At 41.6% G+C, this 27,170-nt stretch overlaps 1 protein-coding gene across 1 annotated transcript; it reads left to right on the top strand.

Moving 5' to 3' along the window:
* Positions 1–20,497: 20,497 nt before the first annotated feature.
* Positions 20,498–25,498, top strand: rxfp3.L (relaxin family peptide receptor 3 L homeolog). The gene is made up of 2 exons (XM_018266505.2): positions 20,498–22,484; positions 25,393–25,498. Exons 1-2 carry the CDS (start codon positions 21,326–21,328, stop codon positions 25,437–25,439), a joined length of 1,206 nt encoding a protein of 401 aa, XP_018121994.2. The 5' UTR covers positions 20,498–21,325; the 3' UTR covers positions 25,440–25,498.
* Positions 25,499–27,170: the final 1,672 nt, after the last annotated feature.

The following is a 27,170-nucleotide window of genomic DNA, read 5'->3' as shown; positions in this document are numbered from 1 at the left end:
CACGGGCACACAGCTAGATAGCAGTTGGTTGAATAACACACTGGGCAAAAAATGCCTACAGGGCAAATAATGCCTAAAAGGTCAACGTATACACAGCGGTGGATACGGATTACGTAAAATATAAGAATGCTGCTTGAAAAAAAGTCACTCCGGTGTTTTTTCTGGAGACGGTAATATTATGGATATTTAGACAGAATGTGAACACGGGCACACAGCTAGATAGCAGTTGGTTGAATAACACACTGGGCAAAAAATGCCTACAGGGCAAATAATGCCTACAAGGTCAACGTATACACAGCGGTGGATACGGATTACGTAAAATATAAGAATGCTGCTTGAAAAAAAGTCACTCCGGTGTTTTTTCTGGAGACGGTAATATTATGGATATTTAGACAGAATGTGAACACGGTCACACAGCTAGATAACAGTTGGTTGAATAACACACTGGGCAAAAAATGCCTACAGGGCAAATAATGCCTAAAAGGTCAACTTATACACTACTACAGCGATGGATACGGATTACGTAAAATTTATTATGGCTGCTTGAAAAAAGTCACTCCGGTGTTTTTTCTGGAGACGGTAATATTATGGATATTTAGACAGAATGTGAACACGGTCACACAGCTAGATAACAGTTGGTTGAATAACACACTGGGCAAAAAATGCCTACAGGGCAAATAATGCCTAAAAGGTCAACTTATACACTACTACAGCGATGGATACGGATTACGTAAAATTTATTATGGCTGCTTGAAAAAAGTCACTCCGGTGTTTTTTCTGGAGACGGTAATATTATGGATATTTAGACAGAATGTGAACACGGTCACACAGCTAGATAACAGTTGGTTGAATAACACACTGGGCAAAAAATGCCTACAGGGCAAATAATGCCTAAAAGGTCAACTTATACACTACTACAGCGATGGATACGGATTACGTAAAATTTATTATGGCTGCTTGAAAAAAGTCACTCCGGTGTTTTTTCTGGAGACGGTAATATTATGGATATTTAGACAGAATGTGAACACGGTCACACAGCTAGATAACAGTTGGTTGAATAACACACTGGGCAAAAAATGCCTACAGGGCAAATAATGCCTAAAAGGTCAACTTATACACTACTACAGCGATGGATACGGATTACGTAAAATTTATTATGGCTGCTTGAAAAAAGTCACTCCGGTGTTTTTTCTGGAGACGGTAATATTATGGATATTTAGACAGAATGTGAACACGGGCACACAGCTAGATAGCAGTTGGTTGAATAACACACTGGGCAAAAAATGCCTACAGGGCAAATAATGCCTAAAAGGTCAACTTATACACTACTACAGCGATGGATACGGATTACGTAAAATTTATTATGGCTGCTTGAAAAAAGTCACTCCGGTGTTTTTTCTGGAGACGGTAATATTATGGATATTTAGACAGAATGTGAACACGGGCACACAGCTAGATAGCAGTTGGTTGAATAACACACTGGGCAAAAAATGCCTACAGGGCAAATAATGCCTAAAAGGTCAACTTATACACTACTACAGCGATAGTAAAATAAAAAAAAGTTAAATAAAAAAGAATGAATATTAAAAAAAAAAATTAAAGTTGGTGCTGCTGAACTACTAGGAGCAGCAGATTAGCACACCAGTCCCACTCCCCAACACTGCTAGACTAATAGCACTGGGCTCTTATAGTAGTAGTAGTAGTAGTAGTAGTAGTAGTAGTAGTAAAACAACAAAAAAATAAATAAAAGCAGTCCTTACAAGGACTATTGCTATTGCAGCAGTCAGCAGATGAGATCAGAAGCAGGACAGCTGCCCACTGCAGCTACATACAGAGCACTGCAGTAGAAGGTAGATTACTAGCCAGCAAAGCTACCTAAGCTTAAATGTCCCTCAAACCCCTGCAGACTTCTGTCCCTCCAATAACAGAGCAGTATCAAAACGATTACTAGCCAGCAAACTTTCAACTGTCCCTGAAATCACTAACAGGCAGCAGCTCTCTCCCTACACTATCTCTTCAGCACACACAGGCAGAGTGAAAAAACGCTGCAGGGCTTCGGTTTTTATAGGGAAGGGGAGTGGTCCAGGGGAGAGCTTCCTGATTGGCTGCCATGTACCTGCTGGTCTGGGGTGAGAGGGCAAAAAAAAGCGCCAACAATGGCGAACCCAAAATGGCGAACGTCGCGCGACGTTCGCGAACTTCCGGCGAGCGCGAACACCCGATGTTCGCGCGAACAAGTTCGCCGGCGAACAGTTCGCGACATCTCTACTGAGGCGAAACAACATTCGCATTGTCGGTATCCCAGAAAGGGCTGAGGGCAAACATGTGGAGAGTTTCCTGGAACACTGGCTTTTGCACACATTTGGTAAAGAGGCATTCTCTATCTGCTTCATTATTGAACGGGCCCACAGGGTCCCCAGCAAGCCCCCGCCTCCAGGGAATCCCCCGAGACCACTTATTGCTCGTCTCCTTAATTATAAGGATCGTGATGCAGTTCTCCAAGAGGCGAGGCTGAAAGGTTCCCTGCACTATGAAAACCACAGAGTCTCTATATTCCCCGACTTTTCTATGGCTGTCCGCAACCAGAGGCTCAAATTCAATGCTGTCAAGGAAAAGCTCCGCACATTGCAGCTTAAATACTCTATGATCTTTCCTGCCCGTTTGCGGGTTATCAAAGACGACAGGGCTTATTTTTCAACGCGCCCGCCGATGCGCTTCAGTGGATAGAATCAGCGGCTATTCCTCCCCAGCCACAACGCCCACCAAGGGAGCGGAATTCCCCACCACCGGTATGAGCTGCAGCTCCGTATCTGACGGCATGGGCTACGGAATCCTCTCATTCCCGGTATCTCCTGGGACTAGCTGGAATCAACACACACCAGCACAGACTGTAATCTGCAGTTGGTAAGGTACTGAACTAAGGAACTGTACTACACATACCTTAGTTCTACCCTCTCTCACAAATGTTTTCTGTTTTGGGACTAAGACCTGCTCAAGTTGGGGTGCAGCGGGTAGGGAGGGACGGGCATCATTACACCTTTGGATATTCTACCTTTTTCCTGGCTGCTTTTTCCCCTATTTTTCCCCCTTCATTTATACCACCCCCCACCGATTATGGCTGAACTGCGTTTGCTGTCATGGAACGTCCGGGGCCTAGGCACCCCAATAAAAAGGGGGCTGGTCTTCAAGACACTTCAAAGATTGAAACCTCATATCACCATGCTTCAAGAAACCCACTTAGACGGAACTAAGCTACTGGCTCTTAGACGACCATGGATAGCGTCTTCTTATCATTCCACCCACTCGACCTACTCTAGAGGAGTGTCCATACTGGTGTCCAAGGGCTGCTCTTTTAGTCTTAAAGCGCTCATTACGGACTCTGAGGGCCGCTTCCTTATTCTACATTGCTCGGCTAATGGAGGGACTTACATCTTGGTGAATGTTTATCTTCCACCCCCCTTTGAGGTGACTCTGTTGTCCACTATAATGAGCAAAATTGCTACCCTTCCTCTGGCCCCCACTATTATAATGGGAGACTTCAATGCAGTAGTGTTGGAATCCATGGACAGGCTCTATCCCTCCTCCCGACCCTCCAACAGTTTACAAACTTGGATTTCTACCTTTAACTTCGCTGATTTGTGGCGGGAAAAACACCCTGTGGACAGGAAATTTACATGTTTCTCGGCAACTCATAACACTATGTCCAGGATAGACCTGGCCCTTGGCACCCCTGCAATTTTATCTCACACTTTACGGGCGGATATTTTACCAGGCGGGATATCGGACCATTCCCCACTCTCCATAACCCTGTTAACTGGTTCACCCCCACTGGACAGGATTTGGAGACTAAGCAGCTTTTGGTTACATCAAGACAAGATCACGGAACCGATTGACACAGAGTTCAGTAACTTCATTGAGACGAACACCAACACTGCTTCACCCCAAGTTGTCTGGGACTCCCTGAAGGCCTTTGCCAGAGGTCAATATATACATCGAATTAAAACATTCAACAAGCACACCCAACAAGAACTCACTGAGCTGGAAACAGAAGTTGCTCTAACCCAACAACAATTTACTCTGAACCCGTCTCCACAGACACAACAGACTTGGCTCTCGAGCCAAACAGCTTTGCAGACAGTTCGAGTCAACCAGGTCAAAAAAGCCCAACTGCGGCAATCCGCCACTATCCTGGCTACAGGAGATAAAAATGGTAAACTCCTGGCATTGCTCTCCCGGGACTTATCTCCTCAAACTTCTATACCTGCGATTCGTGACACTTTGGATGTTATAATAACTGACCCCTTGGGAATTAACCAGGTGTTGACGCAGTACTATTCCTCCTTATACACTTCCAGGATGGCCCTTACGCTAGAACAACTAGAGGACTACTTGGAAGAAATCCCACTCCCCCGCTTGGATCGTACTGACAGGGACTCTCTGGACGCCCTCATTACAGAATCGGAATTAGTGGAAGCTCTTTCTTCGCTTGCCCCTGGGAAAACGCCTGGTTTAGATGGTCTCCCGACTGACTTTTATACCAAGCATGCTAAACATTTATCTCCACTGTTAACCTCTTTGTTTAACAATGTACTAGAGGGGGCGGGCCTGCCTGAGTCCATGAGCGAAACATTGATAACTTTAATTCTAAAACCTGACAAGGACCCACTGAATTGCGCCTCTTACAGGCCGATATCGCTAATTAACGTTGACGCCAAGATTTTAGCAAAAATAATGGCCCGTAGGCTCAACCAATATATTACAAAATTGATATCCCCTGATCAAACGGGTTTTGTACCGGGCCGCACCACAGACATTAATGTCAGGCGTGTTTTCACAAATATAGCAGTCCAACATGACAACTCGGGGCATAGAGTGTTAGCCGCTCTTGACAACGAGAAGGCTTTCGACTCTATTGAGTGGAGCTTTCTCAGGGTCACCATGGCAAAAATGGGTATAGGACCCAATTTCAGAAAGTGGGTTGATGCCTTATATCATGCTCCTAAAGCCCGTATAAAAACCAATCACAACGTATCTGCATCGGTTTCGCTCGGTAGGGGTACAAGGCAGGGTTGCCCCCTCTCCCCACTACTCTTTGCACTGGCAATGGAGCCCTTGGCTTGGTTACTAAAAACTACGGTGGGTGTCAAGGGGCTGAGACTGGGCCCTATCACTGAAACAGTGGCGATGTATGCGGATGACACCATCCTATTTCTAGAGAACCCTTATGAAGCCCTTACGTCTGCCCTAACGGTGATAGACCGGCATACCGCATACTCCGGATTGAAAATAAACTGGGCAAAATCAGTTATCTTTCCCATAGACTCCTTCCGAGTTGATCACCAGAGAGTGCAAGTGAGACTACAATGGGTTGATACATTTAAATATTTGGGGGTGCACATACATCGCCAATTGGATAAATTTATTGAGTTGAACTTAACCCCCCTACTGCTAACACTGGAAAACAAATCCAAAGTTTGGAACGCTCTCCCCTTAACTCTATTAGGTAGGGTGAATCTATTTAAAATGGTCATGCTCCCAAAGTTCACATACCTTTTTCGGCAGGCCCCTGTAGTAATTCCTAAGAGCTTCTTTCGCAAATTGACCTCCTTAACTACTTCCTTGTACTGGGCAGCAGCGACTCCTAGAATCGCAATGCACTCTTTGCAACTCCCAGTGGCCTCGGGAGGACTGGCAGCACCCAACCTATATTTCTACTACCTTGCCACCAAACTGGTTACTGCCTGGTGGTGGATAGTCCCCTCCACTCAAAACGCCACTACTAATCTAGAAGCCCAAATAGCTGGCTCTTATGAAGCTCTTAAAAATATGTTGTACCGGGGCACCAAAGACTACGAGTCTCCCACTCCACTAATGACAGCCACAGTCAGAACTTGGAAAATTGCCTTACAACTTTGTCCGAAGCATGAAAATCAATTCTCACCTAACCAGCCTCTTTGGTTTAACCCCCAACTCCCACAATTACGGACTATACCGGACCCTACAATCTGGGCCCGGTATAACATAAAATACCTAGGGCAAGTCATGGCACAGGGCGAATTGCTTACTTTTGACGAGTTGAAACTTACTTTCAGTATGCCTAATAAGATGTTTTTCCGTTTTTTGCAACTGCGCCAGGCCATTACTACACAGTTCGGACCAGTCCGCCCAGACACTTCACCCCAAAAACTGGAGGTCCTGGCATTTACTCCAGATCTTGCCAAGCCAGTCTCCCAATTTTATGCTCTTTTGAATACCCCTAAGGACCCTATACTAAGTAACTTATACCACAAATGGCTACAGGATGTTCCGCAGCTCACCACTGATATGTGGAAAACTATTCTGGAATCGCATAGTTCAAAACTTGTTAGCTCTAAAGATAAAATGATTCAGTTTCGGTTCCTTCATAGGTCCTATTTGACGCCCCATAGGCTCCATGTCATACACCCTAATGTACCAGACGTTTGTCCTAAATGCTCTCACTCCCCAGCGAATTTCATACATATGGTGTGGCTTTGCCCAAAAATAAGGAGATTTTGGGGAAAAGTGATAGAGGAAATAGGTCTTGTCCTAGCGCTTATTGTCCCTTTCAACCCTGAAACGGTTCTGTTAAACCAAGTTGAGGACACTACCCCTGCCACTGCAGAGCAGACTCTCCTTAATTTCCTGTTTATACAGGCAAAACGACTCATTGCTATGAGGTGGAAATCGGCTCTCCCCCCTCAAAAACTCCATTGGATACAGATGGTCAATGATGCTGTCCCTCCGTACCAACTATTATATTTGCAGAGAGGTTGCCCAAACAAATTTAAGAAAATCTGGTCACCCTGGATCTCTGAGCACCTGCCTGCTCTAGACTGTCATTTAACTAATCCCCAGGGAACCCACAACCCCCTTTCCCCTTGATTTACCCCCCCCCCAAGTTAGCCAGGGAAGTAATGGTGGAATAATATCTTCAACAATGCTGATGGGTATTACGTTCTTTTATTTGTTTGTAGGATAGTTGACATCCAGGTATTCTGACGTTTTCCATTCTATGCAAAGGCTTATGATTCAATTTGTGTCCATGGTATATTTCTGACATATGCGTTGAACTAGCTATTCTTTGTCATATTTGCATACTAGATAACGAATGGACGTTGTAAAATCTGATGCACTTGTGATGTGGATGTATGTTTGTTTGAAAAGCAATAAAAAAAGAAATTTGAAAAAAAAAAAAAAAAATTAAAAGGATTTTAGCGCAAATAGTTCGATCGAACGATCGAAGGAATATTACTTCGATCGAACGATAAAATCCTTCGAATTGAACGATTCGAAGGATTTTAATCCAACGATCAAAGGAATATCCTTCGATCAAAAAAAACTTAGGAAAGCCTATGGGGACCTTCCCCATAGGCTAACATTGAGTTCGGTAGCTTTTAGATGGTGAACTAGGGGGTCGAAGTTTTTTCTTAAAGAGACAGTACTTCGACTATCGAATGGTCGAATAGTCGAACGATTTTTAGTTCGATTTGTTCGATTCGAAGTCGTAGTTGAAGGTCGAAGTAGCCTATTCGATGGTCGAAGTAGCCTAAAAAAACAGTTCGAAATTCGAAGTTTTTTTACTTCGAATCCTTCACTCAAAGTTAGTGAATCGGCCCCCAAATGAACCCAATAGTCTGGTTTTGCTTCCAATAAGGATTAATTATATCTTAGTTGGGATCAAGTACAAGCTTCTGTTTTATTATTACAGAGAAAAAGGAAATCATTTTTAAAAATTTGGATTATTTGGATAAAATGGAGTCTATGGGAGACAGCCATTCCGTAATCGGAGCTTTCTGGATATCGGGTTTCCGGATAAGGGATCCTATACCTGTATATGGAAAATTTTGTAAGATGTATTAAGGGATAAAATACTTTAATACAGTGAAAACTACATGGGGCTCATTTATCAACACTGGGCAAATTTGCCCATGGGCAGTTACCTATAGCAATCAATCAGTGCTTAGCTTTTTAGTAGAACAATGAATTCAGCAATCTGATTGGTTGCCATGGGTTACTGCCCATGGGCAAATTTGCCCAGTGTTGATAAATGACCCCCTTGTTTATGCCAGCAAAAACTGGCTATTATATAGTCCAGAAAGCTAGAGGTACCCATAAATGAGGACTTCAGCAATCCAGGAGTGAGTAAGGCACGGTCAATGTTCTGTAGTATACGGACTGTTCTTTTATCAATATTGAACAGCAGTGAGAGCCTAAAAATGTGTCCTGTGTTATTGATTTAGAAGAAAAACAGACAAAGAGCTCTTATACATAAATGGAGTATTTTTTGCCTTTAAGAGTGGCCTCAGATGTTCATCATTTCTAATCGACATTAATGCCAGGCTGAATTCATTATGGTGATCTATTTGAAGATAAGGCTCTTTTATAAAACAGTAGAATTATTATCTCCCATTGAAATCTATGGCAGTTGACATGGTAACTCTGTGTCAAGGATTGGGAAGCAATTACCTTATACTAGTTACATAACCATGAAATGTACAGTATGTTGAGAATAAACAACACAAAAGGTCATTGCAGGAGTCACACTTAATGGCATTAATGGAAATTCAATATCAATGACAACAGAATCGCAATCAAATGACTTTAACCTCTATCTTATCTATGTAAAATGAATGATCAAATAAGGAAATTCGTGGGGGTCTAACTGATAATTCTAGTGTAGGATAGGATGGATTGTGGATTGTTCATTGCATTTGATTTAGGAAGTAGGTCATGTATTTAAGTGTAACCAACATGTTTCTTAGTGCTTCTGTGTAAGTTAATGTTTATTTTTTTACATTATACAGTATCTGGGTCCTGGGCTTGCTATTCACCCCAGCATCCATGTTGGGGTCAGCCAAACAGGGCTCCCCTGCCCTATATGTATATATAGCCCTCCTCGCAGTCATTGCCTGAGCTACTGTTGGAGCACTGTGACCTGACTCTAGATCCAGCTCCTGTGCTCTTGTCATGCTTAATCCTTGCTCTAGTCCTCCTGGTCATCCCCATTCTAGGTCTTCGTCCTAGTCCTGATCTGTTTCACTCCTGTCTTCATCCAGTCTCCAGGATTCTTTGCCTGCTCCATCATCTTTCTGTCCACACAGTATCAGCTCTTGCCTGAAGTATTCACCTTCCCTACTTATTCCCCCTTCGTGCCCCTTACTAGTCCCTTACAGATAATAAGGCCAGTTACGGCCAAATCCCACAAAGAATCAGTTTTCCCTGGCAACTCGCAGATATTTTGATGGTACACCTAGTAAACTTGCAATTTTCCTAGTGAAGGTTTGGCTCCTTTACAAGCAACATTTTTTGAATTCTACTCCAATTGATCAGGTATCAGAAATCATCTTCTTACTGGAGGGGAAAGCTCATTCCTGGACAGAAAAATTACTCAGCTGCAGGTCCCCAGTATCAGTTCCAGAGCTATTTTCCCAGCAGCAGCCAATGCCCTCCGTTCCAGAGCCGGCTACCCAGCAGCAGTCTGATGCAGTTCCATGACCAGCTACCAAACTCCAGTCTGGTCCAGTGCCACCCGGAGAGAGGCCTCTGCCATGCATTAGCCTAGTGTCCGAGGGCAGCCTAATCATAACCTCTAAAACCCGGGCACACACTCTGCTGGGGTTTGATCCCAGGACTTCCTGGTTACTTGCTCTAACCACCGGGCTAGGAGAGCAGCTGGCAAGTTTTCATTCCCTTGTCATCTGGGTCCTGGGCTTGCTATTCCCCCAGAATCCGTATTAGTGGTTGGGGTCAGCCAATCAGGGCTCGCCCTGCCCTATAAAGTCATATGAAAAAGTTTGGGAACCCCTCTCAATTCTTTGGAGTGTTGTTTATCATTGGCTGAGCTTTCAAAGTAGCAACTTCCTTTTAATATATAACATGCCTTATGGAAACAGTAGTATTTCAGCAGTGACATAAAGTTTATTGGATTAACAGAAAATATGCAATATACATCAACAGGTGCATAAATTTGGGCACCCTAACAGAGATATTAGTTGAGCCTCCTTTTGCAAATGCAACAGCCTCTAGACGCCTCCTATAGCCTTTGGTGAGTGTCTAGATTGTGGATGTGAGTATTTTTGACCATTTGTCCATACAAAATCTATCAGGTTCAGTTAAATTTGATGGCTGCCGAGCATGGACAGCCTGCTTCAAATCATCCCATAGATTTTCCATGATATTCAAGTCGGGGGACTGTGACGGCCATTCCAGAATATTTTACTTCTCCCTCTCCATAAATGCCTTTGTAGATTTCCAAGTGTGTTTAGTGTCATTGTCTTGTTGAAATATCCAACCCCTGTGTAACTTCAACTTTGTGACTGATGCTTGAACATTATCCTGAAGAATTTGTTGATATTGGGTTGAATTCATCCGACCCTCAACTTTAACAAGGGCCCCAGTCCCTGAACTAGCCACACAGCCCCACCGCATGATGGAACCTCCACCAAATTTGGCGGTGTTCTTCTTCCACCATGCAAAGCACTTTTTGTCATGACCAAATAACTAAATTTTTGTCTCACCAGTCAAAAGCACTTTGTTCTAAAATGACTGTGGCTTGTCTAAATGAGCTTTTGCACACAACAAGCGATTGTTTGTGGTGTGAGTGCAGAAAAGGCTTCTTTCTCATCACCCTGCCATACATATCTTTGTGCAAATTCCACTGAATTGTAGAACAATGTACAAATACACCATCTGCAGCAAGATGTTCTTGCAGGTCTTTGGAGGTGATCTTTGGGTTGTCTGTAACCATTCTCACAATCCTCTGCATATGCCACTCCTGTATTTTTCTTGGCCTGCCAGACCTGGTTTTTAACTGAGAAGTAGAAAATCAACGGCACAGCAGGATATTTCTAGCAGGGAAACCCTTGCTCGTTTATTTGCAGATGCAATGTTTTGGGGCGTACCCCTTTGTCAAGCAAGGATACGCCCCGAAACGTTGCATCCACAAATAAACGAGCAAGGGTTTCCCTGCTAGAAATATCCTGTTGTGCCGGTGATTTTCTACTTCTCTCATGATTGTACACACCTGCCTATGAAGTTCAATGCTAATCCAACCAATTTGGTGTTGCCAGTAATCAGTATTGAGCAGTTATATGCATTCAAATTAGCAAAATTACAAGGGCACACACATTTTGCACAGACACTTTCTCACATTTGAATTAATTTCATACAACTGAATACTGCTTCACTAAAAAATCTTTGTTCAGAAAACACCCCAGTACTCAGATGTTCCTGGAAAATGAAAGTGGAGTAAATTATGGAGTAAATTATTATGCAGACTGAGAGGGGTTCCCAAACGTTTTCATATGACTGTATATACTGTAGCCCAGCCCCCTCACAGTCATTTCCTGAGCATTAGCTACTGTTGGAGAACTGTGGCCTGACTCTAGCTCCAGCTCCTGTGTTCTTGCTGCTCTTACTCCTTGTTTACAGTCCTGTCTGGTCTGACTCCTTGTTTCCACTCCTCCTGTTCCAGTCCTCCTGTTCATCCCCATCCTGACCTGGTTCTATGCCCACACTGTCCCGTTCTGTCCCAAATCTTCATCCTAGTCCTGATCTGTTTCACTCCTGTCTCCATCCAGTCATAGATTCTTCACCTTCTTCCTCCCGTTCCTGTCCGTACACTCTCAGCTCTTGCCTGTGAATTTTCTCTGCAGTTTTGTGAAAACATTCGGGGGGGGGGGTCGAAACTGGAAACTTGGAAATTTGAATCCATCACTAGTCAGAGTCACAATTTGATTGACAGTTAGATCTAAAACATCCTTTGGGGGATGCACCCTTTGCCTGGAAGACGTATTAGAGCTTACTCTAATACCAATATTAAAAGAAAATATTAGGGATGCACCAAATCCAGGATTCAGTTCGGGATTCTGTCAGGATCCAACCTTTTTCAGCAGGATTCAGCCAAATCCTTCTGCAAGGCTGAACCAAATCCAAATACTAATTTGCATATGTAAATCAGGGGCGAGGGGGGAAATCACGTGAATTTTGTCATAAAACAAGGAAGTAAAAAATGTTTTCCCCTTCCCACCCCTAATCTGCATGTGCAAATTTCGGATTCGGTTCGGTATTCGGCTGAATCTTTCGCAAAGGATTTTGGGGTTCGTCTGAGTCCAAAATAGTGGATTCGGTGCGTCCCTAGAAAATGTACCAAAATAAACAGAAGTACTCTACATGCAAGATTGGTGCTGGAGTCAGTTATTTTGTTTGATTTGATTTGCGCTGGAGTAATTTATTTGAGTTAGCTCTAACTCGTTTTTAATTGATTATGTTTAGAAAGATTCCTATTTCCCCGAATGAAGCTTATAGTGTAATTTTTGCAATAGTTCCTCTTGAATATTCAATTTGCATACATGCAATTGCTGTTGAAAGCAAACACATATTATATTATAACATATAGGGATGCACCAAATCCAGGATTTGGTTCGGGATTCAGCCAGGATTCGGCCTTTTTCAGCAGGATTCGGATACGGCAGAATCCTTCTGGCCGGCCGAACCGAATCCGAACCCTAATTTGCATATACAAATTAGGGCCGGGGAGGGAAATCAAGTGACTTTTTGTCACAAAACAAGGAAGTAAAAAATGTTTCCCCTTCCCACCCCTAATTTGCATATGCAAATTAGGGTTCGGATTCAGTTCGGTATTCGACCGAATCTTTCACAAAGGATTTAGGGGTTCGGCCGAATCCAAAATAGTGGATTCGGTGCATCCCTAATAACATAGTGTGTATATATATATATATATATATATATATATATATATATATATATATATATATATATATAACAAACAAGGGAAAGTTGTGCTCACCACTATTTTTTAAAACCATTAGGCGGGGGTGCAATGAGGGTGTGACCACAAAATACATATAGACAAATACAAGAGTCCTCTGCACTCAACCCATTATCAATATATTTAAGACAGAGACATTTTGTGCATACTGCTACTGAAAAATGCCTTACCCTTTAAACAAACAGGGATTGTTTGTCCATATATTGCAATATATTTAAGCTGGCCAACTACGTCAAAGTCATCCCATATCTGGCCAGTCCTACGCTTAATTTTCATCTGATTCATTAAGAATTCAATTGCTTCATTATACATTTTACAAAGGGACTAAGTTTTACCTGCAACTTACTTGCTGCTTTCAAAGTAAAACTCCCAAACTTGGCTGCCCTTTTATTAGACACCAGTGGGATCACCTGACTATAGTGGTGAGCACAACTTTCCCTTGTTTGTTATAGTTATACAGGAGCAGTGACCAGCTCCATGTTGTAGCTCCCACCCTTCCCAGCTATAGTCAGGTGATCCCACTGGTGTCTAATAAAAGGGCAGCCAAGTTTGGGAGTTTTACTTTGAAAGCAGCAAGTAAGTTGCAGGTAAAACTTAGTCCCTTTGTAAAATGTATAATTAAGCAATTGAATTCTTAATGAATCAGATGAAAATTAAGCGTAGGACTGGCCAGATATGGGATGACTTTGACGTAGTTGGCCAGCTTAAATATATTGCAATATATAGACAAACAATCCCTGTGTTGTTTAAAGGGTAAGGCATTTTTTAGTAGCAGTATGCACAAAATGTCTCTGTCTTAAATATATTGATAATGGGTTGAGTGCAGAGGACCTCTTGTAGTTGACTATATATATATATATATATATATATATATATATATATATATATATATGTTATAGAATTGTCTTTCTCTTGTGAGTCAGTATATTCTGTATTTCTGTATGTGATTGCTTTAGCACAATAGTGAGGCCTCGTGCACGTGGCTTGTTTTCCTCTCCATTCCACGTGTGTCTGACATATAATTTGTACAAAGGGTCTATAAACGCTGTACTGCTCCTAATCATTCTCACTTTATATGTGCCTTCATTTCAGACACGACTGTTTTCAGACAAACAAGGCAAGGAAGGTTTAATCGAAGTAATGTGTCTGAGATATGTCTGCGACTCATCTATGAATTCATCTATTTATTGTAGAGTCACTGGGGCATGTGGTTATTAATACAAATCTCAGTTAAAGTGGTAGTTGGCCTTTTCAAGACATCTTCTTATACAATATTTCCAAATGTAAAAAAAAACCCCAGCAACCAGTTCAACAGCTTCAGAGAAACAGATACATACTGTAGATACATAGTAACATAGCAAGTTCAGTTGAAAAAAGACACACATCCATCAGGTTTAAAGGACCAGTAACAATTTTTTTTTTTTTTTTAAATTTGTTTGTACATAATGAAAAAAAAAACCACCAAGAAACATGTAACTTTAAATTTACCTTTTACTCTGCTTGCGCTCCTCTTCAGAAACGGCGACAGGGCGACGATCCATCATGCAGTGCTCGATTTCTCCTCCCTGGCTATCTCCTATAGAAGGCAGGGAGGAGAAATTGAGCGTTGCACGAAGCATCGTCGCCCTGTCGCCTTTGCTGAAGAGGAGCGGAAGCGGAGTATCGGTAACTTATTTCTAAGTAAAGACTGCCAGTTGATCCAGAGGAAAAGCAAAAAAAAAAACATTTGAAGCCTCTCCAATTTGCCTCAGAGGGGAAAAAAAATCCTACCTTAATCCAAGATGGCAATCGGAATCAGTTGTTCTAGGATTGACCTCAGTAAAGCTGGGGAGCATGCTCAGTAGGACTGAAGCATCTACAGCTGTTGAGTAGTAATGTGTGGGCTGGCCCGATACCTGCAGGACCCACAGGTTTACCCATGGGTCAGGCGGGTTTGGGCCAACCTTGCTGCACCATTTGCGGGGTTTGGGTTGAGCTCTTCTGCCTGCTCTCCCTGTCTGCGACCTTATATTGCCAGCTTCCGACTGTTTCTTTTGGGAAAACCTGTCCACCCCTTTTGTGACATCATCTGTGGGGCGGGGCTGAGCAGGTCTATAAAAAGAAGGAGGGCAACCCTCGACCCGCACATTACTACTGCTGAGAAAAGCTTAGGCAGCTGCTGAGCAATAGTAATACAATAGAAACCCTGTTTTACGTTTTTTTAGGGGACCAGGAATAAAAAAGATGTTTCAATTCCAAGAACTGTTAAAAGCAGGGGAATGCATTATATAATATATATTGGCAGAACCATAAAAAAACAGTATAGAATGAGGGGAAACTTTGAATCAATGTACAGTATGTAATACAGGTATGTCCCATACCTGTATTATCTGTTACCCAGAATGCTCGGGACCTGGGGTTTTCCAGATAATGGATCTTTCTGTAATTTGGGTCTTCATGCCTTAAGTCTACTAGAAATTCATTTAAACATTAAATAAACCCAATAGGCTGGTTTTGCTTCCAATAAGGATTAATCATATCTTAGTTGGGATCAAGTACAAGCTACTGTTTTATTATGACAGAGAAAAAGGAAATCATTTTTAAAAATTTGGATAAAATGGAGTCTATGGGAGCCATTCCGTAATTTGGATCTTTCTTGATATTGGGTTTCCAGGTATAAGGGATCCCATACCTGTATTGAGGTTTTGCTGTATTATTATTGTTATTTATATTCTACAGCGCTGAACAATAAATTGGTTTATACACAGACCATACAGATTTGCATACAAAACAAAAGATAAAAAGAGCACTGCAATATTTCACTTAATGTATTAATTGTAATTGTTGTTCTGGGGCAACTATTAGTAAAGCTTGGAGCATGCTCAATAGGGACTGCTGATAAATGTAGGAAATATTAGGAAATTGTAACAATTTAATGAGCCAGCATACAGCATTCGTTACTGGGAAATTTACATCATTGAATCGAAAAATTACATTTTAGAAAACTGTTAAAAATAAACATAGAAAAATATAACATAAAATATAACATAAAAAAGCTCATTATCGGTAAAAATGTTGGGTATTGTAAAGGGGAACTGTGCCTTTAAAGATGTTGTTCACCTTTAATGAACTGTTAGTACAATGTAGAGAGTAATATTCTGAGACAATTAACAATTCGTAAACTATTCAATTTGCAATTCATTTTCATCTATTACTAATTGTGCACCGATTTATTGCAAGATACAAATAAATGGCAGAACTATAGTGTGGGCCAAGTGCAGATGATGGAAAAGGAATGTTTTCTATGTCCCAGGGCCGCCTGTGCCAACCCAAAAACTCTGCTAGCGCCTGTTTTGTGATCTCCAATGTCTGACCTTTCCGCTGACTGCAAAATACCAGACATAAAAATATTTGTCACGTTCATAGGTTCCAAAATTCTTTCGAATGTAGGCAAAATAAAAAGCCTCTCCTGCCATTTGTAGGGAACTTAATTCTCTCATTCTGGGGCAACTGCCCTGCTGTCTTGCTATATAAATACCGCCATGCATTATGTGCATTTTATTTTTGTGCAGGAAAAGCAAAACGCAAGATGAATCAGTAAATGGATAAAAATAGAAGACAAGGACACCCCCCACCCTGTATCAGTCAGCTGGACGCAGTGGTTACAGTTTTTAGATGAGAGAGGGAATCACAGAACAGATCACTGTGCCTGAACTAATGTAATGAAGTAAATGGCGCCCTCTAGTGTGTATTTCCTGCAACTCCCCATATTCTACCAGAGCAGCATTCAGAGCGTTTATATCTGCCAGTTATTATGGTTCACACTGTCCTCTGGATACAGGCTCTCTAACTGACTGAATGGAATTACTGATTGCATTGCCTTCCCACATATCTTAAAGGGGTTGTTTGCCTTTAAATTAACGTTCAGCCATTCTGTAACATATTAAAGGTAACGTAAAGGTGAAATTGATATAAGAAAAGGAATAATAAAAAAGACCTGTAATCTGCACTTTCAAATTTGAGTACAAAAATTACATTAAATCCTCTGTACACAAAATATTTTCTTAGGAGCACTGCACTGCATAATACTGTACCTGCTATCCCACAGCCACACTCCCTTCCCAGAGACTATTATCCACTGTTACTATAGGCACAATCTCTCCCTACTATACCTGCTATCCCACAGTCACACTCCCTTCCCAGAGACTATTATCCACTGTTACTATAGGCACCATCTCTCCCTACTATACCTGCTATCCCACAGTCACACTCTCATCCCAGAGACTATTATCCCACTGTTACTATAGGCACCATCTCTCCCTACTATACCTGCTATCCCACAGTCACACTCCCTTCCCACAGACTATTATCCCACTGTTACTATAGGCACCATCTCTCCCTACTATACCTGCTATCTCACAGTCACACTCCCTTCCCAGAGACTATTATCCACTGTTACTATAGGCACCATCTCTCCCTACTATACCTGCTATCCCACAGTCACACTCCCTTCCCAGAGACTATTACCCACTGTTACTATAGACACCATCTCTCCCTACTATACCTGCTATCCCACAGTCACACTCCCTTCCAAGAGATTATTATCCACTGTTACTATAGGCACCATCTCTCCCTACTATACCTGCTATCCCACAGTCACACTCCCTTCCCAGAGACTATTATCCACTGTTACTATAGACACCATCTCTCCCTACTATACCTGCTATCCCACAGTCACACTCCCTTCCAAGAGATTATTATCCACTGTTACTATAGGCACCATCTCTCCCTACTATACCTGCTATCCCACAGTCACACTCCCTTCCCACAGACTATTATCCCACTGTTACTATAGGCACCATCTCTCCCTACTATACCTGCTATCTCACAGTCACACTCCCTTCCCAGAGACTATTATCCACTGTTACTATAGGCACCATCTCTCCCTACTATACCTGCTATCCCACAGTCACACTCCCTTCCCAGAGACTATTACCCACTGTTACTATAGGCACCATCTCTCCCTACTATACCTGCTATCCCACAGTCACACTCCCTTCCCAGAGACTATTATCCACTGTTACTATAGACACCATCTCTCCCTACTATACCTGCTATCCCACAGTCACACTCCCTTCCAAGAGATTATTATCCACTGTTACTATAGGCACCATCTCTCCCTACTATACCTGCTATCCCACAGTCACACTCCCTTCCCACAGACTATTATCCCACTGTTACTATAGGCACCATCTCTCCCTACTATACCTGCTATCCCACAGTCACACTCCCTTCCCAGAGACTATTACCCACTGTTACTATAGACACCATCTCTCCCTACTATACCTGCTATCCCACAGTCACACTCCCTTCCAAGAGATTATTATCCCACTGTTACTATAGGCACCATCTCTCCATATTATATCTCAAAGCCCTAATAACAACTCTAGAAAATCTTCCACAAATACATTTTGAAATCAGGTAGCAGCAAAACATATTTTCCTTACAACATTTGCAATGTATAATGTATGAAAAAATGGAGTGCACCTTCACTAAAATGTATTACTAAAACTTGCATGATTGATATTAACTACATGGCTACAAAAGCACAAAGCAACTTATTTAATGAATAATAATCGATGTTAGTATATTTTCTCTATCTATTTAAAGAAAACAACTTACACTTGGACACATTTAAACTTGGACCTTTTTAGCCATTTGTTTAGTCAGTAAAAGTGATACAAGGCAGGGGGTATAAGACTTGCCAGAGGTCAAGGGGATATATTGGGAAAGGGACACAAAATATCTGTTTATTGGTGCATTTATAAATGGTTTAAATGTATTTATTCTAAATGTGCAACTGAATAATAACAAGAGAACAGCTCTGAAATGATTAAATAAACACATTTGTATCCATTTGCTTCTGAAGGCGTAAAACAAGAGTTCCCTCGCAGCTGAAACGGACCTGAAGCAAGATTTCCCCCTAGTGGACTGTTTCTTGTTTCTAAATGTTTGAATGCCAGATAAAATATGTTGGTATGGTTTAAATTTTTGTTTGAATACTTAATGGAACAGTAGCACTAAAAAATGAAAGTGTTTTAAAGTAATGAAAATATAATACAGTGTTGCCCTGCACTGGTAAAACTGACTTGTTTGCTTCAGAATCACTACTATAGTTTATATAAACCAGCTGCTGTGTAGCAATAGCGGAAATTGAAAAAAGATTATATGGCTCAGGTTAAATAGTGGATAACAGATAACACCATTATGTTCTACAGAGCTTATCTGCTATCTGTTATCCCACAGCCACACTCCCTTCCCAGAGACTATTATCCACTGCTACTATAGGCACCATCTCTCCCTACTATACCTGCTATCCCACAGTCACACTCCCTTCCTAGAGACTATTATCCCTCTGTTACTATAGGCACCATCTCTCCCTACTATACCTGCTATCCCACAGTCACACTCCCTTTCCAGAGACTATTATCCCACTGTTACTATAGGCACCATCTCTCCCTACTATACCTGCTATCCCACAGTCACACTCCCTTCCCAGAGACTATTATCCACTGTTACTATAGACACCATCTCTCCCTACTATACCTGCTATCCCACAGTCACACTCCCTTCCCAGAGACTATTATCCCACTGTTACTATAGGCACCATCTCTCCCTACTATACCTGCTATCCCACAGTCACACTCCCTTCCCAGAGACTATTATCCACTGTTACTATAGACACCATCTCTTCCTGCTATACCTTCTATCCCACAGTCACACTTCCTTCTCAGAGACTATTATTCCACTGTTACTATAGACACCATCTCTCCCTACTATACCTGCTATCCCACAGTCACACTCCTTTCTCAGAGACTATTATTATTCACTGTTACTATAGACACCATCTCTCCCTACTATACCTGCTATCCCACAGTCACACTCCCTTCCCAAAGACTATTATCCACTGTTACTATAGACACCATCTCTCCCTACTATACCTGCTATCTCACAGTCACACTCCCTTCCCAGAGACTATTATCCCACTGTTACTATAGGCACCATCTCTCCCTACTATACCTGCTATCCCACAGTCACACTCACTTCCCAGAGACTATTATCCCACTGTTACTATAGGCACCATCTCTCCCTACTATACCTGCTATCCCACAGTCACACTCACTTCCCAGAGACTATTATCCACTGTTACTATAGGCACCATCTCTCCCTACTATACCTGCTATCCCACAGTCACACTCCCTTCCCAAAGACTATTATCCCACTGTTACTATAGGCACCAACTCTCCCTACTATACCTGCTATCCCACAGTTGCACTCCCTTCCCAGAGACTATTATCCCACTGTTACTATAACACCATTATGTTCTACAGAGCTTATCTGCTATATACTGTGTAACCTGAGCCTTATCTCCTTTGAATGGCTGCCCCCATTGCTACACAGCAGCTTATTTATATAAACAATAGTAGTGTTTCTGAAGCAAACACATCAGTTTTACCAGTGCAGGGCAACACTGTATTATAGTTTTATTACTTTTAAAACACTTTTGATGTTACTGTTCGTTTAAGCAGAAGTTAAAATGACAGGAAAATCATTAAAAAAAAAAATTTTTTAAAGCACAAACACAACATGCCATTAAATATACTGAGTGGGTAATAATGTAATGATATTAATCACTGTGACCTCTGGATTATTCTGTTCTGTATAAATAAAACGTTTCCAGCAGGTAAAGAGTGGAATTTATATTGAAATAAGGGACAGTTCTTTTCAATGAATAGAATTGGCTGATAGTTACAAAAGATCTAGTATCCAGCTGTGCTATGGATTTCTTATAAAGGAAAGCTGTAATAATACGAAACCATAGTGGTTAGCAGCCTTGGCTGCAATCGAATGAGAGTCTCCACTTTGTTTGGACTTTGCTAGAATCCCTGGATTGATTGTGCTCCTAATGATCATGGAGATGCAAGGTGCAACCACGAACTGATGCTCCTATGAGAAGAAGGCATAGAGGAATTACAGTGCCACTCCTCCCAGTATCAAATCAGCTGGGAAGCAAAGTGGATAACCGTGAGCGTTACATTAGCACATTGGAGAGCTCCTCACATTGCTGCGCATGTTTCTCCGCCTGGTAGAATTCTACTGAACGTGACGGAAGTCGCAGGGCACCAAATATAAATGAAGTTGGAAGCTGGAACAACTCACAGGACTTTGAAGCAAGCTGCAAAACGGATACATATATATCGAGAAACCGACTTTACCTCTTCACCGGCACCTTATCTTCTCCTGCTGCTGATGCCACAATACTGACTTATTCTACACGGCTATAGCTCATGAATGAATTACTTCCTAAGTGGATACAAAGATAGTGAAAGCAAGTCAAAGAGCTTTACCTCACTGAGAACGTGCTACTACATTGCCGTGCGATTTTTATTTAGCGACATGGGGACAGTGAAAGATAAAATGCGTTTATTGCATGGGGACCATTAGCTAAATAAAGAGCAGTTCTTATAACATGGCATGGATGTCAGCTGCAACCTCAGTTATTGCTCCATAGCCGCCAGTATGCAAGAGGCAGAGCAGAGCGACCTGCTTGGGCTGTTTCCCCTCTTCCTAGAGGAGCGACTGCTGAACAGAAGCAACGAGTCGCTGCAGGACTTTATCAAAGGCTTCAACCTGGAAAAATCTGATATAGTAGGGGACAGCTCGGCTATCGTGAGGATCATAATCTCGATCGTGTATTCGGTGGTGTGTGCATTGGGGCTAGTGGGCAATGTGCTCGTGCTGTACCTGATGAAGACCAAGCAAGGATGGAAGAAGTCTTCTATCAACCTCTTTGTGACCAGTTTAGCGATCACGGACTTTCAGTTTGTGTTGACTTTGCCTTTCTGGGCGGTGGAGAACGCGTTGGACTTCAGTTGGCTTTTTGGGAAAGCCATGTGCAAAATAGTGTCCTATGTGACAGCCATGAACATGTACGCCAGTGTTTTCTTCCTGACAGCCATGAGCGTGGCCAGGTACTACTCTGTGGCATCAGCGCTTAAGGTCAAAAGAAGACCCTTTGGGTGCTCCGCTAAATGGGTGAGCGTTCTGATCTGGATCTGCGCTATCGTTGCGTCTTTACCCAACGCTATCTTCTCGACCACAGCGACTGTCTCTAGCGAAGTTCTTTGCCTGGTCAAGTTCCCGGTCAACAACGGCAATGCCCAATTTTGGCTCGGGTTGTACCATTCCCAGAAGGTCCTACTTGGCTTTCTGATACCGTTGTTTATTATAACTATCTGCTACCTGCTCCTGGTTCGTTTTATTACTGACCGAAACGTGAGCAGCTCCAGCACCAAACGGAGGTCCAAAGTCACAAAATCGGTCACCATTGTGGTGCTTTCTTTTTTTCTCTGCTGGCTTCCGAACCAAGCCTTGACTACCTGGGGGATTTTAATAAAACTGAACATAGTCCAGTTTAGCTATGAGTATTTTACTACTCAAGCCTACATATTCCCCATCACTGTATGTCTGGCTCACTCCAACAGTTGCCTCAACCCCATCCTCTACTGCCTGATGCGCAGGGAGTTCAGGAAAGCCCTGAAAAACCTCTTCTGGAAAATCGCATCACCTTCCTTGACCAACATGCGACCCTTCACTGCCACCACCAAACCAGAGCAGGATGATCACGCCCATGGTATGGTCCCCCTCAATCCAGCTGAGCCTGATGTCATATGTTACCCCCCTGGGGCTGTGCTATACAATGGCAGATATGATCTCCTCCCCAATACCTCCAACGAGCAACGGTACTGAGACTTGTCCTGTAAGACAGTGGGCTCCAACCAGCCTCAATTATCCACAGCAGAATATCAGGACTGCAGCTGCTTTTAGAGGCAGTCTTGCCTAGAAACTGACTCAGTAAGGAGATCTCTCCATGTGTCATGTCATAAATATCACTACAATGAGATGTAAAATAAGTGTCCTAAAAAAGGAGCTGCCACACTGTAAAAACCATGGTATATATCAAGGTGTAAAAAGTTCATAGAACATTCTGCTGACATACAATCAGGGACAGTGGTGTAGATTACATTGTATGTACCAAGGCTTATCTGTTGATACATGTCATGCAGCTGCTTGGTTACTGTAGCTGCTCCATTTGCAATTAAGGAGGTATTTTATCTCTGTACCTGCTCCATCTGTGTCTCCCCGGAGACAGAGTATTGTGCCAAACAGGTTTTATTGAAAAAGATACATGCTGCTTTATAATTGCAAGCAATGCTATTGATGCACTATACTTCATAACTCCAATTTACATATTATATTGCAGGGAATGTTTCACCATTCACATCGATCCCTGCAGCAATGGAGCTTACAATCGAATGCATGCAGCTTCCGCACAAGCCAGTTAACCCCTAATTACCCAGATATAACCCACACAAACAGTGCCCTGGTTATTATTATTATTATTATTATGTATTTATAGAGCTCCAACACATTGTGCATTGCTGATTAGAATCGAACACAGGACTCCAAGGCATGAGATCTCAATCTTAGTTTTACTAGAGCTGCAATCTTGGTACAAACAGATACACTAGGCTGGTTTCATGTAATATCTGTACACCAGTGTCTTTGTAAATATAGTAACCCATACACTCAGGTGTGTGTGTGTATATATATATATATATATATATATATATATATATGTTTCCTACCTATGTCCCACAGAGTGCCATTTATTTGTGGGCACAGTCCCAGGGCTTTCTTGTTGAAAGTGTTTTTATTAGATCTTGAGATGGTTAGTGCAAATACAGCTGTTCATGATGAGGTTTTATGACCTACTCAGCCACATAAAGAAGCTATTTAAATAACGTATCTCTTTAACCTGTACATAACAATGACTGCCAGGTGTATTGTTCATTCAAGACAGAGATTTTATAACACTTCTTTTTCTATGATATCTATATATAGATATATATATATATGCATAAATACATTTTGTAACTCTTGGGGGGTCTTTATTTATTTTTATTTTTTTTACGAAAGTGATTTCCGTGTTTCTTTTTGTGTTAAATGTATTTTTTTGGCACTTAATTGCAACTTCTTTGCACAAAGCCTGCAGCTCTTGTGTTGTGCTGTATATCTTGGTTCACTCTGTAGCAGCGGTGGGTAAATGACAGCCTTTAAAAATGTCAGACCCCAGCTCTCAGCATTCTCTAAGCCTGGGAGTTGGGGTCCAACAATTTATATAATGGTATAGAATTACAGAATGACCAATTCTAAGCAACTTTTCAATTGGTCTTCGTTGTTTATTTTTTTTTGATAGTTTTTAAATTAATTGCCTTTTTCTTCTGACTCTCTCCAGCTTTCAAATGGGGGTAACTGACCCCATTTAAACAATAAATGCTAATAATAATGCCATATTATTATTATTATTATTATTATTATTATTATTATTATTATATGTTATAAAATGGTTTATCCTAAGCAACTTTTCAACTTTTTTTAAAGTTTTTGAATGAGTTGCCTTCTTCTTCTTCTGACTCATTCCATCAAATGGGGGGTCACTGACCCCTTCTACAAACAAATGCTCTGTAAGGCCACAAATCTATTGTTATTGATATTTTTTATTGCTCATTTTTCTATTCAGGCCTCTCCTATTCATATTTCAGTCTCACATTTAAATTAATACATGGTTGCTAGGGGAATTTGGATCCTAGCAACCAGATTGCAAATTGGAGAGCTGCTGAATAAAACGAAATAACTCAAAAACCACAAATAATAAAAAATGAGAACCAATTGCAAATTGTCTCAGAATATCATTCTCTACATCATACTAAAAGTTAATTTAAAGGCAAACAACCCCTTTTTAATAGCTCCACTTGCCCATGCTCTATAGTGTTGATGTCCTCCAACCAAAGGGTTTAAGATACTTATGGCAAAAAAAATGACTTCTCAGTGTCATATGCAACACGTACCTTAGAAACTAGAGGGCTACCTGATTCTCTTCCCTTTTGCATGCATTAACGGCAAAGAATCCATTGTGGTTTAGATATTTTTTTTATGTCAGATAGATGCGTAATTGGAAGTCATTTGTCTATTATCCAATGTACCTGATACTAGTATAATTCCAAAGCATTTGTAAGGTCCTTCAACAATCCCCATCTAACAGTGATGTCTGTTGCAGTATCCAGATGCTTAACCTCAGGTTCTAAGAATGTAAAATGAATTGGGAAGTGTCTCTCGCAGCCTCAGACTTTTGTTTGTGCTTCTTGTAATTGGCTATGAACCTGTTCACACTTTGCTCACCGTGAAGACTAGCTTTGAGGTTATTGAAGACACTCATTAAAATTGATTTTATCTAAACAGCTGCGGATATGTGTATGCATCCCTGGAAATCAGATCTTTTTTTGTACACAGTTGAGACACACAGTAGGCAATGAAACATACGCACACAAGAGTCTCCTCAGAAACGTTAGGCTGATCATGTTGAAGATTATCTTTTTGCCTAAAGGTAACAGAAAGGAGGCTGAGCATGCCAAGGGCAAGATTGGGATTTTAGTAGCTTAATATAATGAAACTGAAGTTTGCTACTTTTTCTCTTCTAGGTGAGGGGCATGGACCGTATGCTGGCTTCCGTTGTCCAGTTCACTGATGCCAATGCTTGTAAGCACCAGGCTGGTATTTCTTGAACGAATAAACCTTTTAGTCTCATTTGTGATGTCATTTCTTACAAACTAATACACGTCAAGACTTCCATTTCTATGATGATGGTCTCAGTGGTTCCCAAAAAAACACTTTAGGTTGATAATGACTGACCACTGGATGTTTTGGCTGGTGACCATGTTGATGCCAGATGAGGCTACGTTTTGGACAGATGAAGCTCCTCTGCAGGAAAATGTCCCTCTGTACTAATCCTATGGCTAGTGACGGGCGAATTCATTTGCCAAGCGCTAATTCCCACGATTCGCCGCTGGTGAATAAATTTGCAAAACTGCCGCGAAATGTGTGCCGGCGTAAAAAAAACAACAGACGCCAGCATCCAAAAACAGACGCCGGTGTCAAAAACGAGACGCCGGCGCTGTTTCACTAATTTTTTGCTGTAGCCCAAATTCGCCCATCACTACCTATGGCAGTTATAATATTTCAGGATATTTCCAAAATTATGTTTCAGGTTATTGAGGCTAGTTACTGTAATTCTGTAGCTTCCATCTCAGATGTAATTAAAGTGTCTTTACTCACTACTCTGGCACTCCTTTTCAGGATAATGATGGCTTCTCCATGTCCAACCTGCTTCCATCCCTCTCTTGTTGAAGTACTAGACCCAAAATCACAGCACCTAGAGGTTTGCAAGGTGGCTATGCCAGATTTTTCTAGATTCGTCTTTCTCAGGGTGGGGCATGTGGTGGTTATATTCTTTTATTTATCCCAGTCTCCTTCTTCTGTAATACTGTATACCTCTGACACCATCAATCAAGCTTCACTAATGAGTTTTTCCAATGGAAATACGCTCTTATTGTAACAATCTGGGAGGGTTTAATTTAAAGAAAAAAAATAAATATATGTTGTCATTGCAATGTAATTAAGCACCATATTAGATCCATTGTACCCTTTGGAGATTCTCAGTGCACCTGTATACATTCATATTTCTATGGTTCTATCAGAGAACTAAGCAGTTTACTGATCTAGTGGAGGAGCATAAAAGATAGAAACATGACAAATATAATATACAAGCAGCTACCAAAACAATGGAAACATGAGCAACATTTATTTTATGGGCTGGCTATAGGATGAGGTAGGGTAGAGTAGATGACCCTTTGGGTAAAAAAACAACACGGTCTTGGGCAAAATGACGATTAAATCAGTGCAACTTTCATTTTAATGATGATTTCTCTTTGCCCCTGAGGATAATCATTACAGATGACCATAATGACCAAGCATGTCATGATATCACTCCACTTCACACATGGATGTGCAATGTTTAGTGATGGGCGAATAAATTCACCATACGCGTTTTTTCGGCAAATTTTCAGCGAAACTCCCGCAAAAATTCACCGGCGAAAATTGTCCAGAGTCAAAAAATTTTGGACATGCGTCGGAAAAGACGCTCGCGTGTAAACGCAATTCAGACCCCCATTGATTTTAATGCCAAAATCAAAATTGACGTGGGCATCAGTTTTCAAGTTTGGCAAATTTTTCTCCGTTTTGTGAATTTTGCAGGAAATTCACGAATTTTACGGTGAAGCGAAACGGGAGAAATTCGCCCATCACTCTTAATGTTGAATGTAGTTCTGGGAACAGGAGGTGGGAGAGATTAAAGCAGACTGAACAGAACGGTGTCTCCACAGCAAATTAAATTTAGGACCCCCAACATATCCAGAGGTTG

The sequence above is a fragment of the Xenopus laevis genome, chromosome 1L (genome assembly GCF_017654675.1).
Source record: "Xenopus laevis strain J_2021 chromosome 1L, Xenopus_laevis_v10.1, whole genome shotgun sequence".
Classification (NCBI taxonomy): Eukaryota; Metazoa; Chordata; class Amphibia; order Anura; family Pipidae; genus Xenopus; species Xenopus laevis.
The sequence above is the reverse complement of the archived record's forward strand: the minus strand, read 5'-3'. Positions and strand labels throughout refer to the sequence as shown.

Coding starts and splice junctions, on each gene's coding strand:
- rxfp3.L (XM_018266505.2), top strand. CDS start 21,326: ATGGATGTCAGCTGCAACCTCAGTTATTGCTCCATAGCCGCCAGTATG. Junction 22,485..25,392: donor GCAGGATGATCACGCCCATG/GTATGGTCCCCC, acceptor TTTCTCTTCTAG/GTGAGGGGCATGGACCGTAT.